Genomic DNA, 22,532 nt, shown 5'->3' on the forward strand with positions numbered 1-22,532 from the left:
CTACGGAGGCCAGCCAATCAGAGCGGGGCTTCAAGCAGGTGGACATCAGAACCCACCAATCAAATTAGTTTTTTATTCAAAGCAGTAAAAACAAAGTTAAGGTGCAGGTGCTGGTCGCCCAGGTCCACCAGGCTGGTCCAGGATCAGGTCCACCACCTGGTCCAGGATCAGGTCCACCAGGCCGGTCCAGGATCAGATCCACCAGGCTGGTCCAGGATCAGGTCGGGCCGGTCCAGGGCTCCGTGGCGGGTTACCGTGACGCCGCTAGTGATGACATCATCTGAGGGGCGGGGCCACAGGTAAGCTCACCTGAGACCTGGGGAGAGAAGATGTGGATCAGGGTCAAGGAGGAGAAGTTCCCCTCAAGAGTGGTACAGGACTTGAGACCTGCTGCTGGGACCTGCTGGGCTTCTTCTTCACAGGGGAACATTGACTTTATCAGCCAGGAGGGAAACCTGCTCTCAACAATGCTCCTCCATCTTCAAGCCAGGAACCCTTGGGTTCTGGAGGGCTTCCGGGATCAAAACCTCTACTTCTTCTCCGCTTCCCTCAAACCCCAGGGCCTCCTGGTGCTGCCCAGAAGGTGTGAGGTCCAGGGCGACCTGCTGCTCAGGGTTAGGGTTGGGGGGGTGCAGCATTCAGTGCATCTTCAGCACAGGATGGAGGAACCATCAGGAAGTCCAGCAGACAGGGCCTTCCAGAGGAACCCGCTGGCATGACCTTTGACCTCAACGTGACCAAGGATGTGTACACACACACACACACACACACACACACACACACACACACACACACACACACACACACACACACACACACACACACACACACACACACACACACACGAAGATGGATCCTGAGCTTCTGCCGGAGCTCCAGCACCTGAGACAATGGGCTGGTGGAACCCTACTGATGGCCACCTGCAGGTGAAGCCCTTCTCTGATTGGCCGCTGCAATCACATGACACTCTGAGAACACTTCAGGTGACTGGGATCTGAGGGGACCAGGCGGCCTTCAGCCAGGGAGCAGATGTTTGGGACGAGGAGTTTCCTGGTTCTGTCACACTTGAGGAGAACAAGAAGTTGGAGCCCAAAATGGTAGAACCTGACCTTCTCCACACAGCGTCCACCATCCCGGTTTCCAGAGACGGTTAGTTCCGTCACGTCGAGGGGAAAGGGAGGATCGGTGCTAACCCATGCTACATGCTAACGGTCGCTTCCTGTCTTGAAAGCGCCTCCTTCCCTGGTTCCTCCATGTCTGAGGAAGCGTTGGTGGCTCTCCTGCTGAGGTTCTGCAGCCTGAGCGGACCGGTTCCTGCCCCGTCCCGTTCTGCTGGATGTTTGCTGCTCTTCCTGGAGCTCTGCAGGGAATGTGGTCCGACCAGCAGAGCCGCCTCCGCGTCACCCACGCCTGGAGGAGCGGCGCCACCTTCCACCAGCAGGAGGACCTCCTCGGCCTCCGGAGACCTCCGGGACCGGCCGCTGGGCCGCTCACCTCATGTTTCAAACACCGGGCTCCATCTTTCTTCCCAGACTTCCTGTCTCCTTCAAGCTTCTGCCCGGATGTTCTAGCTCCACCACTAAAGCTCCTCAGCTCCTTCACATCTAGAAGTGTTGTGTGTACCAAACAGAAGGCTGCTCAGGTCCTGAAGATGATGGCATCACGGCGGCCATCTTGTGAGGATCACAGCAGCTGTCGGACAGGAGCCGCAGGAGGAACCAGACAACCAGACATCTGGTCTCGTCCAGGGTTCTCCAGAGGTTCTGGACCAGCCTCTGCCCCGCGGAGAAGACTCACCGTCTGCGTTCTCCCTCGCCGCGGTCTCTTCGCCGCGCCACCTCCACGAGACCTGAAACAAAGATGGCGGCGCTGAGCGCGGGCAGGCTACTGCGGGTCACCGTGGCGACGCGGCGTTTCGTACCGACACTTCATTGAGGCGGCTCTCCTGCTGGACGGCGGCGGGGGGCGGAGCCTGACCGGGCCCCGAGCAGGAAGCGGGGGGGCGGGTTCTTCCACACCTCAGGCGGTTCTGGAAGCGGGACAGGAAGCGCGTGGAGATGCTGAGCCGGGGGTTCAGGAAGTGCTTCTCCTCCGGGGGCCGGAGGCTCCGCGGGTCCGTGGTAAACTTCTCTGGAAGGTCAAAGGTCACACGGGTCAGCGTGGCGACGGTGACCCCGGTGGCGGCGGGGGGTCCGGTACCGTCGGCCCGGTGGCAGGACAGCGTGGCGAAGTGGCTGGGCAGGGACGTGGCGTCCTCCTCCTCCTCCTCCTCCAGACCAGAGCTGCCCGCTGAGCTGACCAACTCAGCCTCGCCGCCTGCGGGGACACGCCGGGTCAGGACCAGGACCAGGACCAGGACCAGGACCAGGACACATCAGGTGACAGTCAGAAGCGACAATGAAGCCGGTGACCCCGGTCCTTCCTCACTGACCGGCGTCCGGCGCCTCCAGACTTCCTGTGGAGCCCTCGGAGCAGGCGGAGTCCGGACTCAGCTCCGCCCCCTGACCTCTGACCTTCGGCCGCTGGCCCGTCGGCTGGACACGGAACTCTCTGGAAGCACAGACACGCTCTGTTCCTCAAGGCCCGACCACAGACCCCGGACGACCCTTGACCCCACCTGTTGCCGGCGGCGTCACGGAGGAGGAGGTGGTTCCTCTGGAGGCCAGCAGGGGGCGCCGTCTGGAGACACACACATGATAAGGAGATCATTCCTGTCTCTTCCTAGCAGAAGTAAAGGTTGGGAAGGAATCTGTGAGCCACTGGAGACCTGAGAGACCTTCAGTAGAAAGGCCAGCTCATGAAGCTCCACCTGCTGTCCAAACACAGGAGAGCCACCTCAGAACCTGTACCTCCTCGTCCTCTCCGTGGCCCAGCAGGGTCTCCAGACACAGCGGGTGGAAGTCCTTGTCCTCCTCCACCTCCTCCTCGTCCTCCTCCGGCCTGGTGGAACACTGAGAGCAGACCAGCGGCGTCAGCTGCTCCGCCCGCCGGCGCCGACCCTGCCCATCCTCCTCTCCTGGACGCCCACCTGCGGACGGAGAAGATCTCAATCTGCCGTGGACAGGAGGTCACTTCTCCTCTGCTTTCAGACGGCAGGAAGTGGCACGTGACGATGTTCTCTCTTGTGCCTGAGACGCCGGGATTCACTGCTCAACCCTCTGGAGATGTCGTGGGCCGATCAGCGACCAGGAGGTCCTTCGGCGATCCACGAAGGAGGCCACGGCTCACTTGAACCCCACGTGGTCCCATCGTGCCTTAGGTATGCTTTCATTGAGGGATATCGACACCTGGTCCTACACGACAGATCTCCAGATCTCCACCGTCCCTGAAGGCCTCACCCTCAGCGTCCTGCCCGGCCGGCGCCCGGACCTCCATCGGACTGGGAGAAGGATAGGAGCAGATGACCAGGGGCGTCAGTGGCTCCGCCCCCTGGTCTCGGACCTTCTGGGTCTGCGGTCCCGGCGTGTCGGCGGAGGCTCTGCCCTCCTGGAGAAGACACGTGCAGACTCAGGGAGGGCGGTAGGATCTCCTTTCAATCCACCCGTCGGAGATCAACCGAGCACTGACCAGCCTCCGCAGCCAGACCGGCGTCTTCCCCGTGGGCTGGAGGAGACCACAAGGACCTGCGAGGACCACAAGGAGATCAGCATGGAGGAACACGGGACAGGAGCCTGCTGCTTGACTGAAGGAGGTCACACGTGGACATGTGGTCTTCAGCTAGGAAGCTGAGGCGTCCACATGGAGACAGATTCAGGAGTATTATGGTCTAGACCAGGGGTCGGCAACCCGCGGCTCCTCCATCTTTACGCCGCGGCTCCGAGTGTCTCGGGAAAATAAATGATAAATATTTAATTGAAATGTATTTCATTTGTGTTAATTCCTTTTTTTAACTTTTAGTTCTAAGTCGGAAGATTATTGTGATCTTTAAATATTAAATAAAATTATATTTATTATTTTTCGCCGCTCAAAATAACGTCACACTGGCGGAAGCCGGTAAAGTCCCGATGTGCAGATGCTGTGCGCAGAAGTTCAGGAGCAGAAGTCCCATAAACCAGGTAAAATGAATATTTATGAAGATATTTTGCAAATATTTATTTTTTATTGTTTACTGACACAGTGATTTTTTTCCCGATTTATTTTTAAAATTCAGGTCAAGGCTCCGCTACACGCTCTGAAAGCCCAAAGCTCAAAATGAGTTCATTACATAGATAAAATATAATTTTCTCCGTAATACTTTGTGAATTTCAGAAGCAACACACGACACACTGGTTTATACAAAGTGTAAAGGTAATAAAAAGCAATACATACAGTGGTACCTTTCTTTTAGACGTCAAAAAGTAATTGCGGCTCCCGGTGTTTTCTTTTCAAGGAAACCGGGTCCGAATGTCTCTTTGGGTGTTCTGGGTTGCCGAACCCTGGACTGGATGTTTTGGGAGACGCATCACTCTGAGGTTGGGTTTCCGTGACCATGACAAAAACTACAAAAATGGCGGCGTGAGCTGTCTGCTGTTCCTGGTGTCTGTCAGTGTGTCAGCGCCCTGGTGGGACCAGCGGACCTTCCTGTCTCCGTGTGGGCGACACCAGAGTGTGTGTGTGTGTGTGTTTCACGTAGATGCCTCACCGTCAGCATCCTGCTTGGTGGGCACCATGAACTCCCACTTGAAGTCCTCCTCCTCCTCTTCCTTGGTCAGACATGGTGAGTGGTGATAGCAGATGATCATCTGCCTGGGTCTCTTGTCCCACCTCCTCCGTCCCTGCACCTCTGCTCCAGCTCCGTCCGCCGAGGAGGGTCCCACCACCTGGGAAGGAGACGCGTCAGATCTTCCGTCGATCCGCGGCGGATCGGCGACGGATGAGGTGAGAAGAACTGACCGGTTCCCTGAAGCCCAGGGGCCTCTTCCTGGCGGACGGAGGGAGACGCACGTCTGCGAGAACCACCACCATCGCCATCAGAAACGGGGAACCCAAGAGGAGAACATCTACATCTGCTGTTTGACAGGAGGTCACTGCTCCTCTGCTCTCCAAGTAGGACCTTGAACACCTCACCCTCAGCGTCCTGCCCAGCAGGCATCTGGACCTCCTGATGCTCCTCCAGCTCCTCCTCCTCCTCCTCCTGCTGCTCCTGCAGCAGCTTGCAGGCCGTCCCGGTGATGAAGGTCTCCCTCCTGAAACACACCTCCTGTCACTCCAGCTGACCCGCCTCCGCTGTGACATCACCACGCTCGCCCCACCTGATAGGTCTGTCTGCACACGGCGGCGGCGGCGGCGGCCTCTGCTCGGCCCGCCTCCTCCTCATGGTTCTGATCATCTGAGCGTCCAGGCGCCACACAAACACACAGCTGCACAAAAAGTGAGGAGATGATCAGCAGGTGTCTTCATCTCCAGGGGTAGAGATACTTCAAGCCACTACCTGTCTCCTGCCACGGTGATCAGGTGTCTGCAGTCCTGGCTGAACCTCATGGAGGTGACGATCTCTGTGGACACACAGGAAGTCCTGGGTCAGACGGGTGACCAGGAGGAGCTCCTGCAAGAAGCCTGCAGAGACACTCGAGGAACTCCACGTGGAGCATCTGTGGAAGATCGCTCCTCGTCTGGACTTGGAGAGAAGGTGGTGGACGTGACCTCCGTGCGAGGGTCTCTGGATGTGCACGGCGGGAGGCTGGTCTCACCCGAGTGTCCCAGCAGCGTGGCCACGCACTCGCCAGACTCGTAGTCCAAGATGGAGATCTTCTTGTCGGAGCAGCTGGTGGCCAGGAAGGAGCCCGACGGGTCCAGGTGGACCTGCGTGGGCGGAGAAGGTCAGCCGATCGGAGCGGAGCCAGACTCGCTGGTCTCCTTCCATCTACCCCTACCTTCACGAGAGCTCCTCCGTCACTGGACGATCCTTTCAGACATCTCTCCAGCTTCCCAGTTTCCACATTGTAGATCCTGTCCACACACACACACACACACGCACACACACACACACACACACACAGCATCAACTGCATCCTCCAGAACCCCCGAATCCAGCCTCCAGGTCTGGGGTCTACGAGAAGGCTCCCAGTGGTGTGGTGTCCACCTCCTCCCTGGTCCAGGTGCATCATGGAAGCTCTCCTGGTTCTTACCGCACGTTCCTGTCCTGGCAGGCCACGGCCACGTGGGTCCTGGACGAGTCCAGGTCCATGTCGTACAGCATCATCTTCTCCACCACCTGGTGGCTCCTGCAGAATGCCGCGCCCCCGGCCTCCAGCTGGAACCCAAACACAGGATCTTCTCTGAGCCGTGGATCCTGATGATCTCCTGAAGCTCTGCGGGAATCTGCTCACCTGCTCTGCCTTCTGGAGGTAGAGGCTCCTGTCAGCCCCGCAGCTCACCATCCTCACCTCCGGCCTCTCGCCTGACACACACACACGCACACACACACAACATGGACATCACACACACACACACAACATAGACATCACACACACACACACAACATAAACATCACACACACACACACTCACAACATGGACATCACACACACACACACACACACACACAACATAGACATCACACACACACACACACAACATAAACATCACACACACACACACACACAACATAGACATCACACACACACGCACACACACAACACATAAACACCAGACCCGCACACAACATAAACATCACACACACACACACACACACACACACACAACATAGACATCACACACACACACAACACACACAACAGATAGACACACAGCGCCATGAGCTGGGCCACAGCCCGAGGGCTGGGCCAGAGCCCGGGGGCGGGGCCAGCGCCTGGGGGCGGGGCCAGAGCCCGGGGGCGGGGCCAGAGCCCGGGGCGGGGCCAGAGCCCGGGGGCGGGGCCAGAGCCCGGGGGCGGGGCCAGAGCCCGGGGGCGGGGCCAGCTCAGAGGGCCTTACCTGTGAACCTGACGGCCGTGACGGAGGCTGAGTGGTCGTTGAAGGTTTGATCCACGCTGAAGTTCCTCTCCAGGTTGAAGATGTGGATCAGCCGGTCTCTGCTGCCAGATGCCAGCAGTTTCACACCTGAACACACACACACACACACACACACACACACACACACGTCTGTTCCCACTCATGGATACACACCCGTGACCCTCGCCCTGGGCCTCCTACCTGCGGACGGGGGGGAGAACTCCAGACACAGGACCTCAGAGTCGTGAGCCTCGATCTTCGCCACCTCGTCCAGGAACTCCAGGCCGAAGATCCTGAACACACAGCTTCAATGTATCCGGGAGCCATCCATCGATCGACGACCTACCGATGGATCGATGTCTCACCGCAGGTTCCCGCAGCGATCTCCGGCGGCCAGGAGCTGTCCGTCAGGACTGACGGCGAGGACTCGGACCCCGGCCTTCCCGTCGGTCGTCGCCGCGTCTCCGTCGGCGGCCTGCGGGTGCTGCGTGTCCTCGCCCAGGTACATGATCTTCAGCAGGTCCTGGTGGAGACAGGTGAGGAGCTGAGGAGCAGGCGGGGGAAGCCGGCGGGGGAAGCCAGGGGTGGGGGCTCACCTCGCTGTCGGGGTTCCTGGGGGCGTCGGTGCTCCACAAACGGATGGTGTTGTCTGAGGAACACGTGAGGAAGGCGGAGGCGGGAAGACGAGCCTGAGAAGGATCCGACAGCTCCGGGTACACCTGAGGACACGGCTGCGGTCACCGGGAGCAGGACAGCCTGGAGTACTAGTAGTAGAGGTAGTAGTAGTACTAGTAGTGATAGTCGTAGTAGTAACCTCGAGGCTCCACACACAGCTGCTGTGATAGAGCGCTGAGAAGACCTTCACGGGCTTCATCACGTCTCTGACATCCCACACGTAGACGCTGTGGTCGCTGTAAAGGCAGGTCAGGTGTCTGGCCACGGGGTCAAAGGTCAGAGCCACGGCATCCGGGCGGCGCGCCCCGGGGCTGCTGCGGAGAGGCGCGCGCCGTGAGTCGTCGGATTACTTGTGGGCGAGCGGCGGCGGTGTGGGTACCTGGGCTGGGAGGCCTGCAGAAGGTCCAGGCCCAGGCGGTGAGGCGGCGGCAGCCTGGTGACAAACTGCAGGCGGCGAGGGAGGAACACCTGCACCTCACCGGCAGCGCCGCCGCAGAAGACCAGGTCCTCGCTGACCGCCATGCAGCTCGCCGACGCCATCTGAAACCGCCAGGAGAACACGGGTCAGGAGCCGCAGGAGACAGGCAGGATGTGCGTGTGTGTGTGTGTGTGTGTGTGTGTGTGTGTGTGTGTGAGACCTTCAGGTCCACCCAGGCCTCCAGCTGTCGACTGCTGTTAAACAGACACAGCAGGGAGGAGCTGGTGATGCAGAAGGTGCTGGACGCCATGGGGCCGCGGCCACACGCCACCGCGCTGTACACACAGTTCTTGTGGTTGCCCAGCAACCCCGAGCGACCAATCAGAGGCACCGTGCTGTTCACCTGTGAAGAAGCGGGAGTCAGCGCAGGTGATGGAGAAGACCTCTGGCCGGGGTCCAAGGTCTCACCCATCGCTCTCTGGACGCGTCCAGGTACCAAAACTTGACGTGCCGGTTGCCCGCGGTTACAAAGTAGCTGCTGTCCTGCGAGAAGGAGAGGGCCCACACCCTGCTGGAGACCTTGTTGGAGGCAATGATCTGCCCCTTCTGACTCACACACACACACACACACACACACACACACACACACACAAGTATCAATACCTGACTCTACAGCCCAGTCTTCAGCCGCACTCAGGGTGGGTCCAGGCCTGGATGGAGGGTAAGGGTCACGTGGTCCACGTGTGTGTGTGTGTGTATGTGTGTGTGTACGCTCACCCTCCAGTCCCACACACACACTGTCATGTCGTGCTGGTATCCCACGGAGACGACGTAGCTGCTGTTGGGGGAAAACGCCACGCAGGAAACACCGTACTTGTGAGCTTGAACTTTGGCCAGCTGACTGCCGCCGACCTTCCAGACCCGCACACAGGGCATGTGACCGCTCTGAGGGACACGTGCACACGTAGAACGTCAGAGGAGAACACCTGAGCCCCCAAACCCCGAGGCGTCCTCTTACCTCCCCGGTGACCAGGTGCTTCCCATCCAGGGAGAAGGCCAGGGCGGTGAAGGGCTTCCTGCATGTGTTGATGATGTGGCTCTGCTTGTTCTTCAGGGGCTGGAGCAGCACCACCACGCAGCTGGAACACAATCTCCCATCAAACCCTCCTTACTGTGTGTGTGTGTGTGTGTGTGTGTGTGTGTGTGTGTGTGTGTAGGGGGCTTTACCCAGCGGGATAGGCGATCAGCCCAGAGTTGGGGTCGGAGGTCAGAGCGCTGCTGCCGCCTGCGGTGATGCCCAGCACCTTCTCCAGACTCACCTGGAGAACAAACACACAGCAAACCCCCATTGATAAGACGTTCAGGCTCAGAACATCTCCACATCTCAGAATATCTCCACAGACGGGGACTTCAGACTAGGTGACATCGAATAAACTGTTAGTGGAAGGAACTCCAACATCAGTGACACCCTTGGTCTCCAGAGGACCTTCTCAACGTAAACCTCGGTGGTGACATTTGCTGCTGGTTCTGGATCTTTTTTAGTGAATTAAGAGCTGCTTTGCTGGAGACGGACTAGAAAATGGAGATGATGGAGGAGCAGGTCCTCCAACAGCGGTGAAGACAAAACACACAACCCGACAGCAGCTGCAGCTGACCCGGATTCATCTCCAGCATCTGGGGGTTCATTGGCGTTCATCCCCGGGGGCAAAGACAGGGAAAAATAGGGGCTTGGGGCTCGAAAAGAAAATAATGACAAATATATAACGTATTCCGCTCGAAGTCCAGCGCAATGTTTAACCGTCAGATTCGTGTTTTATCGCGATAATCCGCGCCCAGACTTCGGGCTAGCTTAGCTCTGGCTCCTCCCGCGGCGGAGCTAGCCGCGCTAGCCGGGGACCGGACTCACTCGGCTGCCGGGGCTCTTCTGCCGGCTGACCCTCCCGGCCGCGGAGGTCCTGCCCTCGGGCTGGAGTGGCCGCGCTCCCTCCGCCATGACACCTGCCTCAAGGGATCTTCCGGCGGCGGGCGGCGGCCGTCGTCTCGGTGTCAGCCCCGATTTTTGGCGTTAGCTTCGGGCTACGGGAAACTTGACGAGTCTCCGGGAGCGGCGGGACTCCAGTTCAAACGAGCCCCGCCGGTGTCACACGTCTAACCAATAGGCGGCCAAGATCACGCCTCCTGACCAATGGGCGTTTAGTTACGCACAATGTCCCGCCCTAAAGGGCCAACAACCAATGCAGAGTCGAGAGCGGGCGTCCCTGCTTCTGATTGGACAGTGTCTTCCTCACGCGCAGAGGAAACAACACAGAGCGTCACTTTTTGGGGAAGTGTTGATGTTATAAAGGACAAGTTTTCAAAATAATACATTTGGACTCTTTTGGAGGGTAAAACTGCTCCTGTTACAAAGGACAAATGTTCCAAATAATACATCTGGACTTTTTTGTAGGGTAAAACTGCTCCTACAGCTAGTTTTTTGGTTGGTCTTCTCGATATAATGATTTAGAGTGGAATATATAATATGGCTGATTATTAATAAATTCTGTCTAAACAGTATAATTAAGGAAGTGTCTTACCAATTTACACACAAAATATAACATCCAAAAGAGATTAGAAAGATTTAAGTTGATATTGACTCCTGTGATTTCTGTGGTCGCCATGAAGAATCTATATGACATTTATTGTATTACTGGTTGTGCTCACATATACGCTGTTAAATGTACAAGCCACTTCAGAACCCGAAGGCAGTATGAATGAACTATATTTTGGAAAAAATGTGTTTAATATTTGTGTGTACATATACGTGCATAGAAAGAAAGTATTTTAGTTATACTCTTTATGTTTTTTGATAGTTTTATATCTGATATTTTTGTGTTTCTCCTGGCTAAACAGATTTGTTTGATAAAATAGAGGGAAGAGCTACTTTCTTAAGGAGACGCTTCCACGTCTGTGGTCCCTGGTCTCTAAAAATCAAGTTTTATTTGTCTTGACAACCATTCTATAAGAGTAATCATCTTCAATGATTCATTCATCCCTTGTCTACTCCACGTACACCAGGGTCCAGGCTCAGGGGCTGGCTGGCGTTGAGACACGCAACCATTCACCCTGTCATTCACACTTGTGGATATGGAGGGTCTCAGATGAACCTCCTGCTTGTGTTTGGACTGTGAGAGGAACCCCACGCAGACCCGTGGTCATCTGTGGTCAGAGCCTGGTCATCCACCGGGCTCGGGACCTTCACCACTGCCGCGGTTGAAAGCCCGATGTTTTCCATGCCGGTGAGATAAAACCCAGACGGAGCCGTCGATGGAGAGAAAAATCACTTTTATGACAAAATAAATCCAAGTTCACTCAGAAAATACAGCTTGTTCTAACATTTGGTCGACGGTGTGTAAACTCAACAAGCTCCAGTCCCGTTAGCCTGCAGCTGGCGGCGGGCGAGCTCCGCCGCAGATATGTTCAATATTCTATTTACATCCAGGACAGCCGAGCATCCGAAACAAAGCCTTCACAGAAAAAACAAGGCTGCTGGCTGGAGGAGCCGGCGGGAAGCGGAGGTGAGGAGGTCCCCGACGTCCACAGGACCTCCTCCGCCCCGCGGCCGGCCCATTTCTTTTTTAAGTTTTCCTATTTTATTAACAAAGTAAACTGATTAATTTGCACACAGTGTTGGTATGGAAAACGAAGCAACTTTAAAAATAAAGATCTGTTTCTAGTGTGTTTGTGGTCCACAGAGCCTCTCAAACATCTCACCGAGCTCCCTGGGATGGTTGGAGCGCTGGGAAGAGAAAGACACTTCCGGCGTTAACTGACTCGACCGGCGGTTATGCGAGTAACTAGCGACCGACGGCGAGACGATGGTTCCGTCCGAGGGGCTCGTCGGGGCCGGGTTCCTCCGGGTTCCTCCGGGTTCCTCCGGGTTCTTCCGGGTCCCTCCGCCCGGAGCCCGGCGGGTCCCTTTTTTAACGAGGTCTTTGACGCAGAGGTTCCGGGCCGATCGGCCAAGGCTAAAGGTGGGTAACTTTGGGGAACGTGTTTCCGTTCACGTCTTCAAACATCTCACGCTCCGGGGCGGAGGAAGAGGAAACATCACGCCGGCCCGGCGGTGATTTGAAAGGGCGGATCCCTTGGCGCGGGGCCGAGGCACCTGGAGCTCCAGAGAAGAAGGAGGCTCCCGTACGTCTGGGTGTAAACTGGAGGTGTGGAGGCAGCAGGACCGCAGGGCTGTCGGTCGTAGCAGCAGATGACCCGGGTCAGAAGACGACCCGGTCGGGAACGTGGAGGGGAGGGTCACCTGAGAGTCCCCGCGAGGTCAGAGGTCGACCGATCACGCGACCCGCCGGAGAAGACCGGTGGGCCGATCGGGCGGGGGGGGGGGGGGGTCCTGTGAAGGTGAAGGCACTGCAGGGTCTCAGTCCCAGAGTTCAAAAGGTCAAAGGTCACATACGTCCACCAGAGCTTTACTCCGAAAAACGGACTCTTCAAAACAAAAGCGCCCGGGTTCTTCTGGAAGGCCGCGGGTGAAGCGCGTTCAGGAGCGTTCAGGAGCGTTCAGGAGCGTTCAGGAGCGGAACACGTGGACGGCTCGGATGACGTACTGCCGGCAGATGGGACACTCGCTCATCCTCTTGCCGCACTTGGTGCAGGTGATCATGTGACCGCACTCCAGCAGCACGCAGTCGATGGGCGAGTCCATGCAGATCTTACACAGGTTCTCCTCAAGGCCGCCGACACCTGCAGAGGAGAAGCTGGTCATGGGCGTCGGGAGGAAACAGCACCACCTGGAGGTCTCCAGCAGACACTACAGGTTGTACTCAGTCACACCTGGAAGAGCACCTGGAAGCCCCGCCCACTCTCACTCTCTCTCACTCTCTCACTCTCACCCTCCCGGCAGGCAGCAGGACACTGACCTGAGCTGCTCTCGTTGTTGGCCACTGAAAAACAAAGCGCAGCTTTAGTCTTCTGAGCACTGAGATGTCGGCGATCAGGATGATGAAATGGATCCCGGAGGTCCAGGTGAAGGTCCGGGTCCAGGGACTCACCCAGAAGGTCCTGCTGGTCCTGGTAGAGCCGGCTGACCCGCTCCATCAGCTCCCACTTCTCACAGCAGCCCTTGTAGTTGACGAAGTTGCGGGACAGGATCTCCTTGAGCTGCCGGACGCTGAGGACCTCCACGTCTTCCGGGCAGCTGAGGTCGGACAGCGAGGCCCTGCGGCCCGACGCCGGGGGCTCCTCGGGGTCCCACGCCTGGACGGGGGAGGGAGGCGGGAGGCGGTGAGGCGGGGCCCGGCCGAAGGCCCGACCCCCCGCGGGCCCGGAGGACATCCTTACCTGGTCTTCGTCCGGAGCCTCTGGATCAGGCGGGGGTTCCTCCGCCGGCGCGGCAGGGGGCTCCACCTCGGCGTGCTCGGGGTCGGGGGTCACCTCGGGGGGGTCGGGACCCGTGAGGGTGTCGGGGGTGAAGTCGGAGGGGTCGGGGGTCAGAGAGGGGGGGTCCGGGGCTTCGGGGGTGAAGCTGCTGGACGGTGACGGCTGCTGGCTGAGGACCAGCTCCACCAGCTCCTCCTGCTCCAGAAGAAGGGAGGGTCAGACACCGACCGGCCCGGGGAAAAGGGACGAGGGACGAGGGCCGAGCCGGGATCTCACTCACCTTCTCCCGGCACAGGTGGGTGGACACCTCGTGCAGGTGCAGGTAGTCCCGCAGCTCCTTCACCTTCAGCTTCATCAGCTCGGCGCGCTCCAGCAGGTTGCCATAGAAACGCTGGCAGGTGTGGCAGAGGCGGGGCCTCGGCTCCAGCTGGGCCGAGCAGCGGCCGCAGTAGTTCTTCTTGCAGTCCACGCACACGTGCTGCGAGGAGAAGGTCAGGGAGCTTCAGACTCACCGGAAAAGGCACCGCCATCGATCCGCTCAAGCATCGGAGGAGGTGACTTCCTCTGATGCATCTCTTCGAGGAGACGCTCGGCCACCAGTTACAGAAGAGTCAGTGAACGGGAGGTTCCTCGGATTGACCTCGGCCACAGGCGGGGAGCGACCGCCGCCAAACATCTCCGAAAGGCCGAAATCCTTCGGGTGTTTCCTCAGCTGAGGAAACACTCAGAGTTCAGGAGGTCCTGAGTGACACACACACACACACACACCTTTGTATTTACCTTCTTGGCGGGGGTGTCGAAGCGCCCCCCGCAGGCCTTGCAGGTGTGTTCGGGGGGCGACGGCTGGCCGCTGAAGCCCGAGTTGGTGAAGGACTGGTGGCGTCGCTCGGCACCTTCTGCCTCGTCAGCAGAATCCATGCACAGCCAGTTACAGCAGGACGCCCACATGCCTGCACGCACGCACGCACGCACGCACGCACGCACGCACGCACACACGCGCAAACACACACACACACGCACACACACACACACACACACACACACACACACACACACACTCGGTTACTATCCCTGGGATGTTGCACCTCCATGTTCAAATTAGCATCAAGGTGGAAGAGACAGAGGAGAAGCTGAAATGTTCTGGTGATTCGGTCCAGATGGAGAAGCTTCTGACCAACACCTGAGGGGCAAAGAAGCATCCAGACCAGGGTTCTCTCCGACAGGCCCCGAAGCCAGCGGGGCCACCAGGAGCCCCCAGGAGCCACCAGGGCCACAGGAGCCCCGGAACAATCTGAGGTTCAGAGAACACTTGGAGGGACTTTACAGGAAGTGACACACTTTCTCAACGGGCCAATCAGGAGACACCTGAGCGGTGGAGAAGGGGGGAAGTGGGTGACCAGGACACACACACACACACACACACACACACACACACACACACACACACACACAGGGAGCTGTGATGTTGACGTGCGGTATGAAAGGGGAAGCACCTCCTGTGACCAGGGGAAGTCCACGCTGTCATTCCACGACGATGACACGGGGTGTGACGTTACACCAGAGAAATGAGTGTAATTGTAATCCAGTCACTCCTCGCTGGACTCCAACAAACCCAGTGGAGTGGAGGAGCACACAGTGATGAACACACGAATACGTGCTGTGTGTGTGTGTGTGTGTGTGTGTGTGTGTGTGTGTGTGTGTGTGTGTGTCGGGGCTCGAAGTGAACGGAGTCGTCTGGTTGTTTCGTGGGGTTGAAGCCGCCCAGACAACAACTGTGGATTCACTTTCGGTTCGCCAGCCCCCGGTCCCGGTGGCGGCGGCTCCCCGGCCGGACCGGACGGCTCTGCGCCGCGGCGGCGAGCGCAACTTTGACGGTTGGCGGATGTTTCCGCCACATCCGGCTTGTTCGACGCAACGCAGAACTCCGAGCGCAGAAGTCATAAAATGGCGTGGCGATCGAGCCGGACGAGTGACGCCGGGAGGACCTTCGAACGCCGGGGTTAAGTTCGAAAGTGACTCGGATCGAGCCCGAGAACCGCGCCGATCGGTCGGACGCGTTGTCAGGAGCGGACGGGACCCGCGTCGAGGCGGCGGGGCTCCGCGGACGCGGGCGGCGGGACGCGTCGATAAAGTCGGCATTCCGCGAAGGGAGTCTGGCGCGACGAGTCCGAAAAGTTCCGGGGGCTGGCGAGCTACATGCTAAGCTAGCAGCGGGGCGAGTCCGCAGAGTTTCCCGGAGCCGGGAAGTCGGACAAAGTCGGCGGAGGCGGAACGGGCGGGCGGCCCGCGGGCCCGCGGGGCCCCGGCGGCCCCCGCCCGCCTCCGGGGCGCCTTACCTGTCGGTGGCGGCGGCGGCGCAGGTCGCGGCCGGCTGGGAGTTAGCTCTCCGGGGCGACCCGCCGCAGCTTCCCCGACCCTGGACGAGTCCGACTCGGCCGACCAGGTGTCAGGTGATCCGCATGACGTCAGCGGGCGTGCGCGAGGTGAGCGGCGCGAGCCGGCGGGCGCGCGACACGCGAACGCGGAAGTGGAACTGAGCCCGAGCGCGGGGGCGCGCACGCACGACAATGACGTGACCACTCGAGTCCTGGAGGAGATCCTGGACCAGGACCCGGGGACCTGTGGACCTGTAGACCAGGTGCTGTTGACCTGTGGACCTGTGAACCCTTGGACCTGCTGACCTGTGGACCCGTGAACCTCCTCTGGTCCTCGGCTGCGCCAGCTGGGTCTCAGACCTCCAGGTCATTGATAGGCTGAGCCCTTGAGGACCCTACTGATCCCGGTCAGACCCGGGTTCCTGTGGCTCCAGACCTCAGCAGGGTCGTGTACAGACCCCAGGCCGGGAACACCAGTCTGCAGTCCCTTCGGAACTAGACCCGGACCAGGAGAGCCAGGCTCTGGGTTAGCCACAGCGGCTCATTGGGACCTTCACTCTTTGGCCCTTCACACCCAAACCAGGAGCCCAAGGGCTTTGCAGACCCAGTCTGGGAGCCCCAAACAGCAGGGTCCTTCAGATCCGGACCAGGAGCCCCAAAGCACAGGGCCCTTCACACCCAGCCTTGGAGCCCGTAGGCCCTTCAGACCCGGACCAGGCCTGTCAGACCCAGACCAGGGGCCCCAAACTACAGGGCCCTTCACACCCAGACCAGGGCCCATGGGCCCTTGGGACACGGACCGGGAGCCCCAAACCACAGGGCCCTTCACACCCAGACCACGGCCCTTGGGGCCTTCAGATCCAGATCGGGCTCTTCGCGCCCGGAATGGGCACCCGTGGGCCCTTCAGTCCCAGACCGGGACCCGCGGGCCCTTCAAAACCAGAATCACACAGGCCTGGGATGTTGAGGATTCAGTTTTATTGCTTCAACAGTTGCAAAAGAAAAACAAGAAACATTTAAAACAGCCGATTGGATGATACAAAGAAAGAAGCGGGAGGGGGACCCGGACCCGGTCCCGCAGGGCCGGGACCGAGACCGGGGTTCGGAGCAGGACACCGGAACCGGGACTAGCAAAAAGAACTGCCGAAGACCGAGACCACGTGAGATCGCAGCGGGAGCCCACCTGGTCCTGGTCTCCAGGGAGCAGGTGTGTGTGGAGAAGGCGCTGCCGGGCCGATAGCGCCCCCTCTGGCCGCCGCCGGAACAACACTGGCTTCTTTTTCTTCAAACAAAACCTCAACTCACATTAGGAGGCGGGGCCGGCGAAGCCCCGCCCACCCTGGTCGCCATAGCGACTTTCCACATTTAAAAAAAACATTCCAATGACGAATCATGCGGAGGGGGCGGGGCTTCTGCCGAACCACAAGAGAACAGTTTGAACGCGAGGGGGCGGGGCGACATCAAAAAGGGGCGTGGCTTCGGGGAGGTCACATGGGTGGGCGGGCCGTGACATCACAGGGGGGCGGGGCATGCACTGACAAGCTGCTCGTTGAGTTGTGTTGACAGGTTTATTATCGATCAGGTGAGTCATGTTTATTCCGTCTAAGAATAAATATTCTGCTCCAACTGAAGAAGAAGAGAAGAGGAGGAGGAGGAAGAAGACAGAAGAAGAAGATGCAGAGGAGGAGGAGGAGGGCGGGGCTCGCTGTCTGTCAGGAAAACTAACGGTGGCGTTCAGACTCGTCCGGATTACGTCCCCCGCCCCCCCACCCCCCCGGGCCGGCGGCCATCAGTCTCTCAGGGTTTCTCTCGGGGGATCACTTCCTCCCGCGGCTTGGCGCCGCCAAAGATGGCGGAGTTGGGGTTGGCGACTTGGTTGAGCGGCTCCGAGACGGTGCGGGGCTTCAGCTGCAGGCGGGGCCGCTGCGCCCGCTCCTCTGTATACACACACACACACACACACACACACATATGTATTGGAACGTCACATGCTTATTCAAGCCCCGCCCCCTTGTGATTAAACATGGCCGACGGTGACAGTGACCCACCTTCAGATGGTTCCCTGAAGTCTGTTCCGCCCCCGCGTGGCGGCGGTCCCTCTCTGAAGCGTCCCATACCTCCTCCGGTGGCGCCACCCCGTCTGTCGCCGAGGCGACTGGCGCCGGAGGCAGCGGCTCCTCGGCCCCGTGACATGTAGTCGTCATCTCTGAAGCCTGCTTGGACACACACACACACACACACACACACACACACACACACACACACACACACACACACACACACACACACACACACACACACACACACACACACACACACACACACACGGGGACCATCATATGAGGGGCTCCAGGGATCTTAGGTCAAGATGTCCCATCCCAACGCTGAGCTCCTGTGTTGGGACTCCCAGAAGACCAGCAGCTGAATGCTGGAGGAGGTCCTCAACATCTCACCCCCATTACCACCCACTCTTTGCCCTTCTTCCAACACCTCCGGCTGACTGACTTTCAGGCCAGAGGGTTCGACCCAGAAGGTCCTTGGAGGAGCTCAGATGGTTCAGCTGCTGGACGTCCAGGCCCAGACCCGGGTCAGACGCTCCAGCCTGAAACGCACTGGTGGCTCCGCCCGGACCTGGTGGATCCCACCTTCACCACCACAATGCCCTCCCAGCACCAGAAGGACAGCACCAAAGAGCTGGAGGTCCCTGGTGATCCATCAGCCAATCAGAGAGCAGCCCTGCTGCACCACCTGACCTGTGATGTCAGAACCACAGCAACAGCTTCGAGGTGGACTCGTCGTCCATCCGGAGCAGCTCAGATGTTGGCCCAAGGAGAATATTGTGGGAGTGGTTGCGGCGTGGACCTTTTGGCGAAGGTGAATCAAGTGACATCTCCATGAGTGAAGTTCAGCCGGTGCTACATGCTCCTGTCAGCCAGGCGCTAGCTGGAACGCAGCTGCCAGCTAGCTCAGTTAGCCCTCTAGCTACCACTTGTGTGTTAGCTGGACCTGGACACGAGGTGGGTCAGCATGCAAAATAAAAGGGGGTCCTGAGGTTGAAGGGTGAACATTTCCACCCACCGTCCGTGCGATTCAGACACGGCTATAGCATCACATGAGCATGTATGCTAACACGACTATTCTCACACACGTACCTCTAGCGTCGTCTTTCCTGAAGCCAAAGCCGCCGGCTCCTCTTTCTTGCCTCCGTCCCTCCGCGATGTCCACCCTCAGCGACCGATCGCCAAGCAACTGCAGGGGTCAGAGGTCAGAGGTCAGCGCTCGGCGGCGCTCCCACCCGCGGGTCGGACCTTTCCCGGAGGGGCGACTCACCGCGCCGTCGTACGCCAGCGCCTCTTTTAGGGATTCCAAGTCGTCGAACTCCACGTAGCAAAAACCTGCAGGGAGTTTTCAGATTGCCTGCTTTAGAACCGGCGGCCGCCTCAACGCGTCCAAACGCTACTGTCCCCAGAGCTGGAGACACCGGGGACGGCCTCGGCCACGCCCCCTGCACGGAGCCACGCCCCCTGCTCAGAGCTCGCCGTGGATGTCTCGCGACACGGGCTTCGAGACAGGAAGTCAAACTTTTAGATTGGTTTCAAAGCGCAGTCTTAGCAATGCTAGCGCGGCAACGCTAACGTCACGCGTCGGACGCCGGGCCTTCGGCCCCGGCGCAAAGGTCCGGGCCGCAGCCGGCGCCGGCGAGGAGGGACTGACCTTTGAACTTGTCAGTGTCTTTGTCCCTGACCAGCCGGATGCTGCGGATGTTGAGCTCTTTGAAGATGCAGTCGATGTCCCCCTGCACCGTCTGGAAGGGCAGGTTCCCAACGTACGCCGTGAACGGGGGCTCCGACGGCAGCTCCTTCACCTTCCGGGGCCCGCCGGGGCCGCCGCCGCCACGCGGCCTGGGGGGGCAGGACAGGACAGGAAGTCAGCAACTGACCATCAGTGGTCCTGCTCGCACATAGCAACGACACGACTGACCCGAGACCAGAGATTGACCTTCACACACACACACACACACACACAATGGGTCAAGGCAGACATCATTGTGCGTTTGTAATGTCACAAGTGTATTTGTTTATATGTGTCTGTATCAGGGTTTAGTGTATCAATGTGTGTGTATGTGCGTCAATGTGGACGTGTTCGTATGTGAGCATCAGTGTGCCTGTGTGTGTGTGTGTGTGTGTCCTTGTGAAGGTGCTGCTGTAGCTGCAGTTCACACACATGCCTGAAGGAGGTGTTGCAGCGCCGACACACCAGGAACGGCAGACAAGGAGGCTGCGGTCACTAACACCGCCATTTTTGTAGTTTTTGACATGCATGGGGGTTCAGGGAGAGGCGGGTCTATGATGCCGGCGTCTCAGTCATGATGGTAACCAGGGAAACGCGAGTGTGATGCTTTGACCCAGTATTATACTCCAAGAACAGACAGACCATAATACTCTACTGAACTGGTCACCATGTGAGCAGCCCCTGAAACTCCCTGCAAGGCCCATCAATTAGGACCTGTGGCCACGCCTCCACATAACACACAGACCATCTGGACCCACACACACGCACACACACACACACACACACACACACAGCTAATGGAGAAACTCGAACCCCACTAGAACATGAGAGGAGACTTAGAACCCAGCAGAACACGAGTGGAACCCACTAGAACACTACGCACATCCACAGGCTGCAGTTACACCGACCGACCACTAGGGGGTGAGAGGACAGTGGAGACGCAGGAGGTGTGACATTACCAGGTGTCCATCTCACACACACACACACACGCACACACGCACACACGCACACACGCACACACGCACACACATGCACGTCTTGGTGATGCTGCACAGAGTAAGAATCTAAACTCCAACTTGATGTTTTGAAATGTCTTGTGAGGACATAATTTTCTCCAGGATGAGCCCGGAGGAGCAGCAGAACCTCCTGGAGGAGCAGCAGCTTCTTCAGCAGAGGCTGATCCCCCCCCCCACTGGGTGCAGGAGGAGAGGTAATGATCACCAATGGATGAATGAAGATCCAAGAGTGCTCCATGGTGTCCCCAGAATCTCAGCCGACATCCTGTTTTTATTGGAAGGATCTGGGCCGTCATCTTCAGTGAACCCGCCTGGACTTGGAGAACCTGGAGTGATCCCACAGAGAGGCTGGCTCGCCGAGTTAGAACCGTAGCAGCCGAGGGTTTGCTGTCCAGCTCCAGGTGATCCTCAGGTGGTCCGAGCCTCCACGGTCTGGATGCCTGAGGTCCACCATCAGCTCTCTTTGCATGCAGGTTCTCTCCCTTCTCCGTGCAGGGCTGAGGTTCAGAACCGCCACGACGGCGGGCCAGATCATCCGGGACCGCCTGGGCTTCAGCGGGTTCCTGGTGCTCAGAGGAGACGGTCCAGATGGCGAGGGAGCTTCTACCTGCCTGGACGGAACAGCCGTGGTCCTCTGGAGGACGTCCACCTCCTCGGGACGGTTCTTTGTTAGCTCGCTGGATCTGGAGCTGTGAGAACCTGCAGATCTGAGGTGGCTGATGTTCTCCAGGACCAGCTGTGGATTCCTCCTCCACGACGCACCGGAGGTGGAACACTGAGGAGGTCCACCTGGCTCCACGGCAGCTCAAAGTCCAAAGTGATGGAAACGAGACCATTTCCGAAGATCAGAAGTGATCGTGATCGATCAGTCCCCCGCGGGTCCCCCGATCGATCCCCGGCCGGGCAGGGACGGCCCCCCGCGGCCGCGGGGACGGCGGACCCCCGCTCGGGCTCCGCGCCGCGGTGCACGGAATAAACAAAACCAAGAAAAGGCAGAAAGGAAAACAAGCGATATCGGTTGCGACCGAAACCCGCGGGCAGGGATCGATCCCCGATCCACCTGATCGATCGCTTCCTACGTGCATGATGTGCGGCATCTGATGCTGCCATGCGGACCGCGAGCATCCGCAGCCCCGCCGCCGCCGCAGCCGCAGCCGCCTCCGCCCGCCCCGGCCTCCGGCCTCCGGCCCTCCGGCCTCCGGGTCCCCGGCCGGCCGGCCGCCCCGCCTCCGGGCTCCGGCCCCCGCTGACGGAGCGCCCGGTCCCGGGCTCCGAGCCCCCGGGGAAGCTGCGCCACATGGCTCGTTGTCCCGCCGCGGCGGGGGCGCTGCTAGCCCGCGGCTAACGGCTAGCCGCCGAGCGGGGAGACCGCGGCGTTTCCCAGCCGCGCCGCCCGGAACCCGCGCGTCCCGCCCGGCCCGCTCGCAGCTCCGCGGCCGCCGGGGCCCGGCCGTCCCGGAGCCGGGGGTCCGTCCGGGCGGCGGCGCCGGAGCGGGCGTCGCTCCGGCGGGGCTCCGCGTCGGACGTGCGCGGACTCACCCTCTGCTGCCGCCGCCGAAGCTGCTGTAGGCCCGGTCCCGATCATCGTAGCTGTCGAAGTCCGCCATTACTGCTGCTGAGTGTCGGAGGAGGAGGAGGTCCTGCACGTCACTGCCGGGGCGGGTTTAGCTGCCCGACGCGCGCCTGAACGCGGCCCGGGACCCGGACCCGGACCCGGACCCGGACCGGATCCCGGAGCCCGGTGAGCGACCCGGGAACCAGGACCAGGGAGACACCGCACCATCTGGCCCGCCCCGGGGCCCGGGGCTCCGGTGAGCACACCTGAGTGACGTCACGTCGGCAGGTGGACACACACACACACGCAAGAACACACACACACACATACACATTGCCCCCCCACACAGTGTCTTTCACAAACACACACACAAGAACACACACTGTCTCTCTCTCTCTCTCT

General features: G+C 59.4%; 3 protein-coding genes across 8 annotated transcripts; all 3 read right to left on the reverse strand.

The window, feature by feature from the left end:
* Window positions 1-59: 59 nt before the first annotated feature.
* wdr62 (WD repeat domain 62) lies at window positions 60-10,111 on the reverse strand. Of its 5 annotated transcripts, none has more exons than XR_015107496.1 (31): window positions 9,932-10,111; window positions 9,253-9,344; window positions 9,044-9,164; window positions 8,803-8,970; window positions 8,494-8,631; window positions 8,246-8,428; window positions 7,987-8,147; window positions 7,747-7,918; window positions 7,529-7,651; window positions 7,298-7,455; window positions 7,134-7,225; window positions 6,915-7,040; window positions 6,309-6,379; window positions 6,108-6,232; window positions 5,853-5,928; window positions 5,670-5,781; window positions 5,411-5,474; window positions 5,232-5,339; window positions 5,047-5,165; window positions 4,873-4,925; window positions 4,622-4,799; window positions 3,568-3,623; window positions 3,339-3,486; window positions 2,850-3,028; window positions 2,618-2,679; window positions 2,432-2,550; window positions 2,200-2,316; window positions 1,922-2,130; window positions 1,798-1,849; window positions 401-1,604; window positions 60-316 (listed from the first exon to the last, which is right to left on the reverse strand). XR_015107496.1 is itself a non-coding variant. In XM_086165022.1 (31 exons), exons 1-31 carry the CDS (start codon window positions 10,016-10,018, stop codon window positions 251-253), a joined length of 3,648 nt encoding a protein of 1,215 aa, XP_086021148.1. In that variant the 5' UTR covers window positions 10,019-10,111; the 3' UTR covers window positions 60-250. The 5 variants fall into 5 exon arrangements, 3 of the variants coding, with proteins under 3 accessions (XP_086021148.1, XP_086021150.1, XP_086021149.1); XR_015107495.1 differs by having other exon boundaries at window positions 7,747-7,921; XM_086165022.1 differs by having other exon boundaries at window positions 1,495-1,604; window positions 7,747-7,921.
* A 1,218-nt stretch (window positions 10,112-11,329) lies between these two features.
* Window positions 11,330-15,856, reverse strand: rffl (ring finger and FYVE-like domain containing E3 ubiquitin protein ligase). The gene is made up of 7 exons (XM_086164395.1): window positions 15,729-15,856; window positions 14,173-14,342; window positions 13,673-13,870; window positions 13,354-13,587; window positions 13,065-13,269; window positions 12,933-12,956; window positions 11,330-12,756 (listed from the first exon to the last, which is right to left on the reverse strand). Exons 2-7 carry the CDS (start codon window positions 14,338-14,340, stop codon window positions 12,584-12,586), a joined length of 1,002 nt encoding a protein of 333 aa, XP_086020521.1. The 5' UTR covers window positions 14,341-14,342; window positions 15,729-15,856; the 3' UTR covers window positions 11,330-12,583.
* An 872-nt stretch (window positions 15,857-16,728) lies between these two features.
* On the reverse strand, window positions 16,729-22,238 carry eif4h (eukaryotic translation initiation factor 4h). Of its 2 annotated transcripts, none has more exons than XM_086164725.1 (6): window positions 22,115-22,238; window positions 19,482-19,669; window positions 19,098-19,162; window positions 18,920-19,016; window positions 17,816-17,983; window positions 16,729-17,704 (listed from the first exon to the last, which is right to left on the reverse strand). In XM_086164725.1, the coding sequence occupies exons 1-6, from the start codon at window positions 22,180-22,182 to the stop codon at window positions 17,565-17,567; spliced, it is 726 nt and encodes a 241-aa protein (XP_086020851.1). In that variant the 5' UTR covers window positions 22,183-22,238; the 3' UTR covers window positions 16,729-17,564. The 2 variants fall into 2 exon arrangements, with proteins under 2 accessions (XP_086020851.1, XP_086020853.1); XM_086164727.1 differs by having other exon boundaries at window positions 17,816-17,980; window positions 22,115-22,237.
* Window positions 22,239-22,532: the final 294 nt, after the last annotated feature.

This window comes from Fistularia commersonii, chromosome 18, assembly GCF_037954325.1.
Source record: "Fistularia commersonii isolate RoL2024-O1a breed Wild chromosome 18, RoL_Fcom_v1.0, whole genome shotgun sequence".
Classification (NCBI taxonomy): Eukaryota; Metazoa; Chordata; class Actinopteri; order Syngnathiformes; family Fistulariidae; genus Fistularia; species Fistularia commersonii.

Bases quoted from the DNA above. Each gene is read 5' to 3' on its own strand.
- rffl (XM_086164395.1), bottom strand. From the start codon at position 14,340: ATGTGGGCGTCCTGCTGTAACTGGCTGTGCATGGATTCTGCTGACGAG. The intron at 12,957-13,064 runs GTGAGTCCCTGG...TTTGTTTTTCAG, and splicing joins GGACCAGCAGGACCTTCTGG to TGGCCAACAACGAGAGCAGC. The intron at 12,757-12,932 runs GTCAGTGTCCTG...TCTCCTCTGCAG, and splicing joins CAACAACGAGAGCAGCTCAG to GTGTCGGCGGCCTTGAGGAG.
- wdr62 (XM_086165022.1), bottom strand. From the start codon at position 10,018: ATGGCGGAGGGAGCGCGGCCACTCCAGCCCGAGGGCAGGACCTCCGCG. The intron at 8,632-8,802 runs GTGAGCGTACAC...TGTGTGAGTCAG, and splicing joins TGTGTGTGTGGGACTGGAGG to AAGGGGCAGATCATTGCCTC. The intron at 7,922-7,986 runs GTACCCACACCG...GCCTCTCCGCAG, and splicing joins CTGCAGGCCTCCCAGCCCAG to CAGCCCCGGGGCGCGCCGCC.
- eif4h (XM_086164725.1), bottom strand. From the start codon at position 22,182: ATGGCGGACTTCGACAGCTACGATGATCGGGACCGGGCCTACAGCAGC. The intron at 19,670-22,114 runs GTGAGTCCGCGC...CTGCCCCCCCAG, and splicing joins TTCGGCGGCGGCAGCAGAGG to GCCGCGTGGCGGCGGCGGCC. The intron at 19,017-19,097 runs GTGAGTCGCCCC...TGACCCCTGCAG, and splicing joins CGCTGGCGTACGACGGCGCG to TTGCTTGGCGATCGGTCGCT.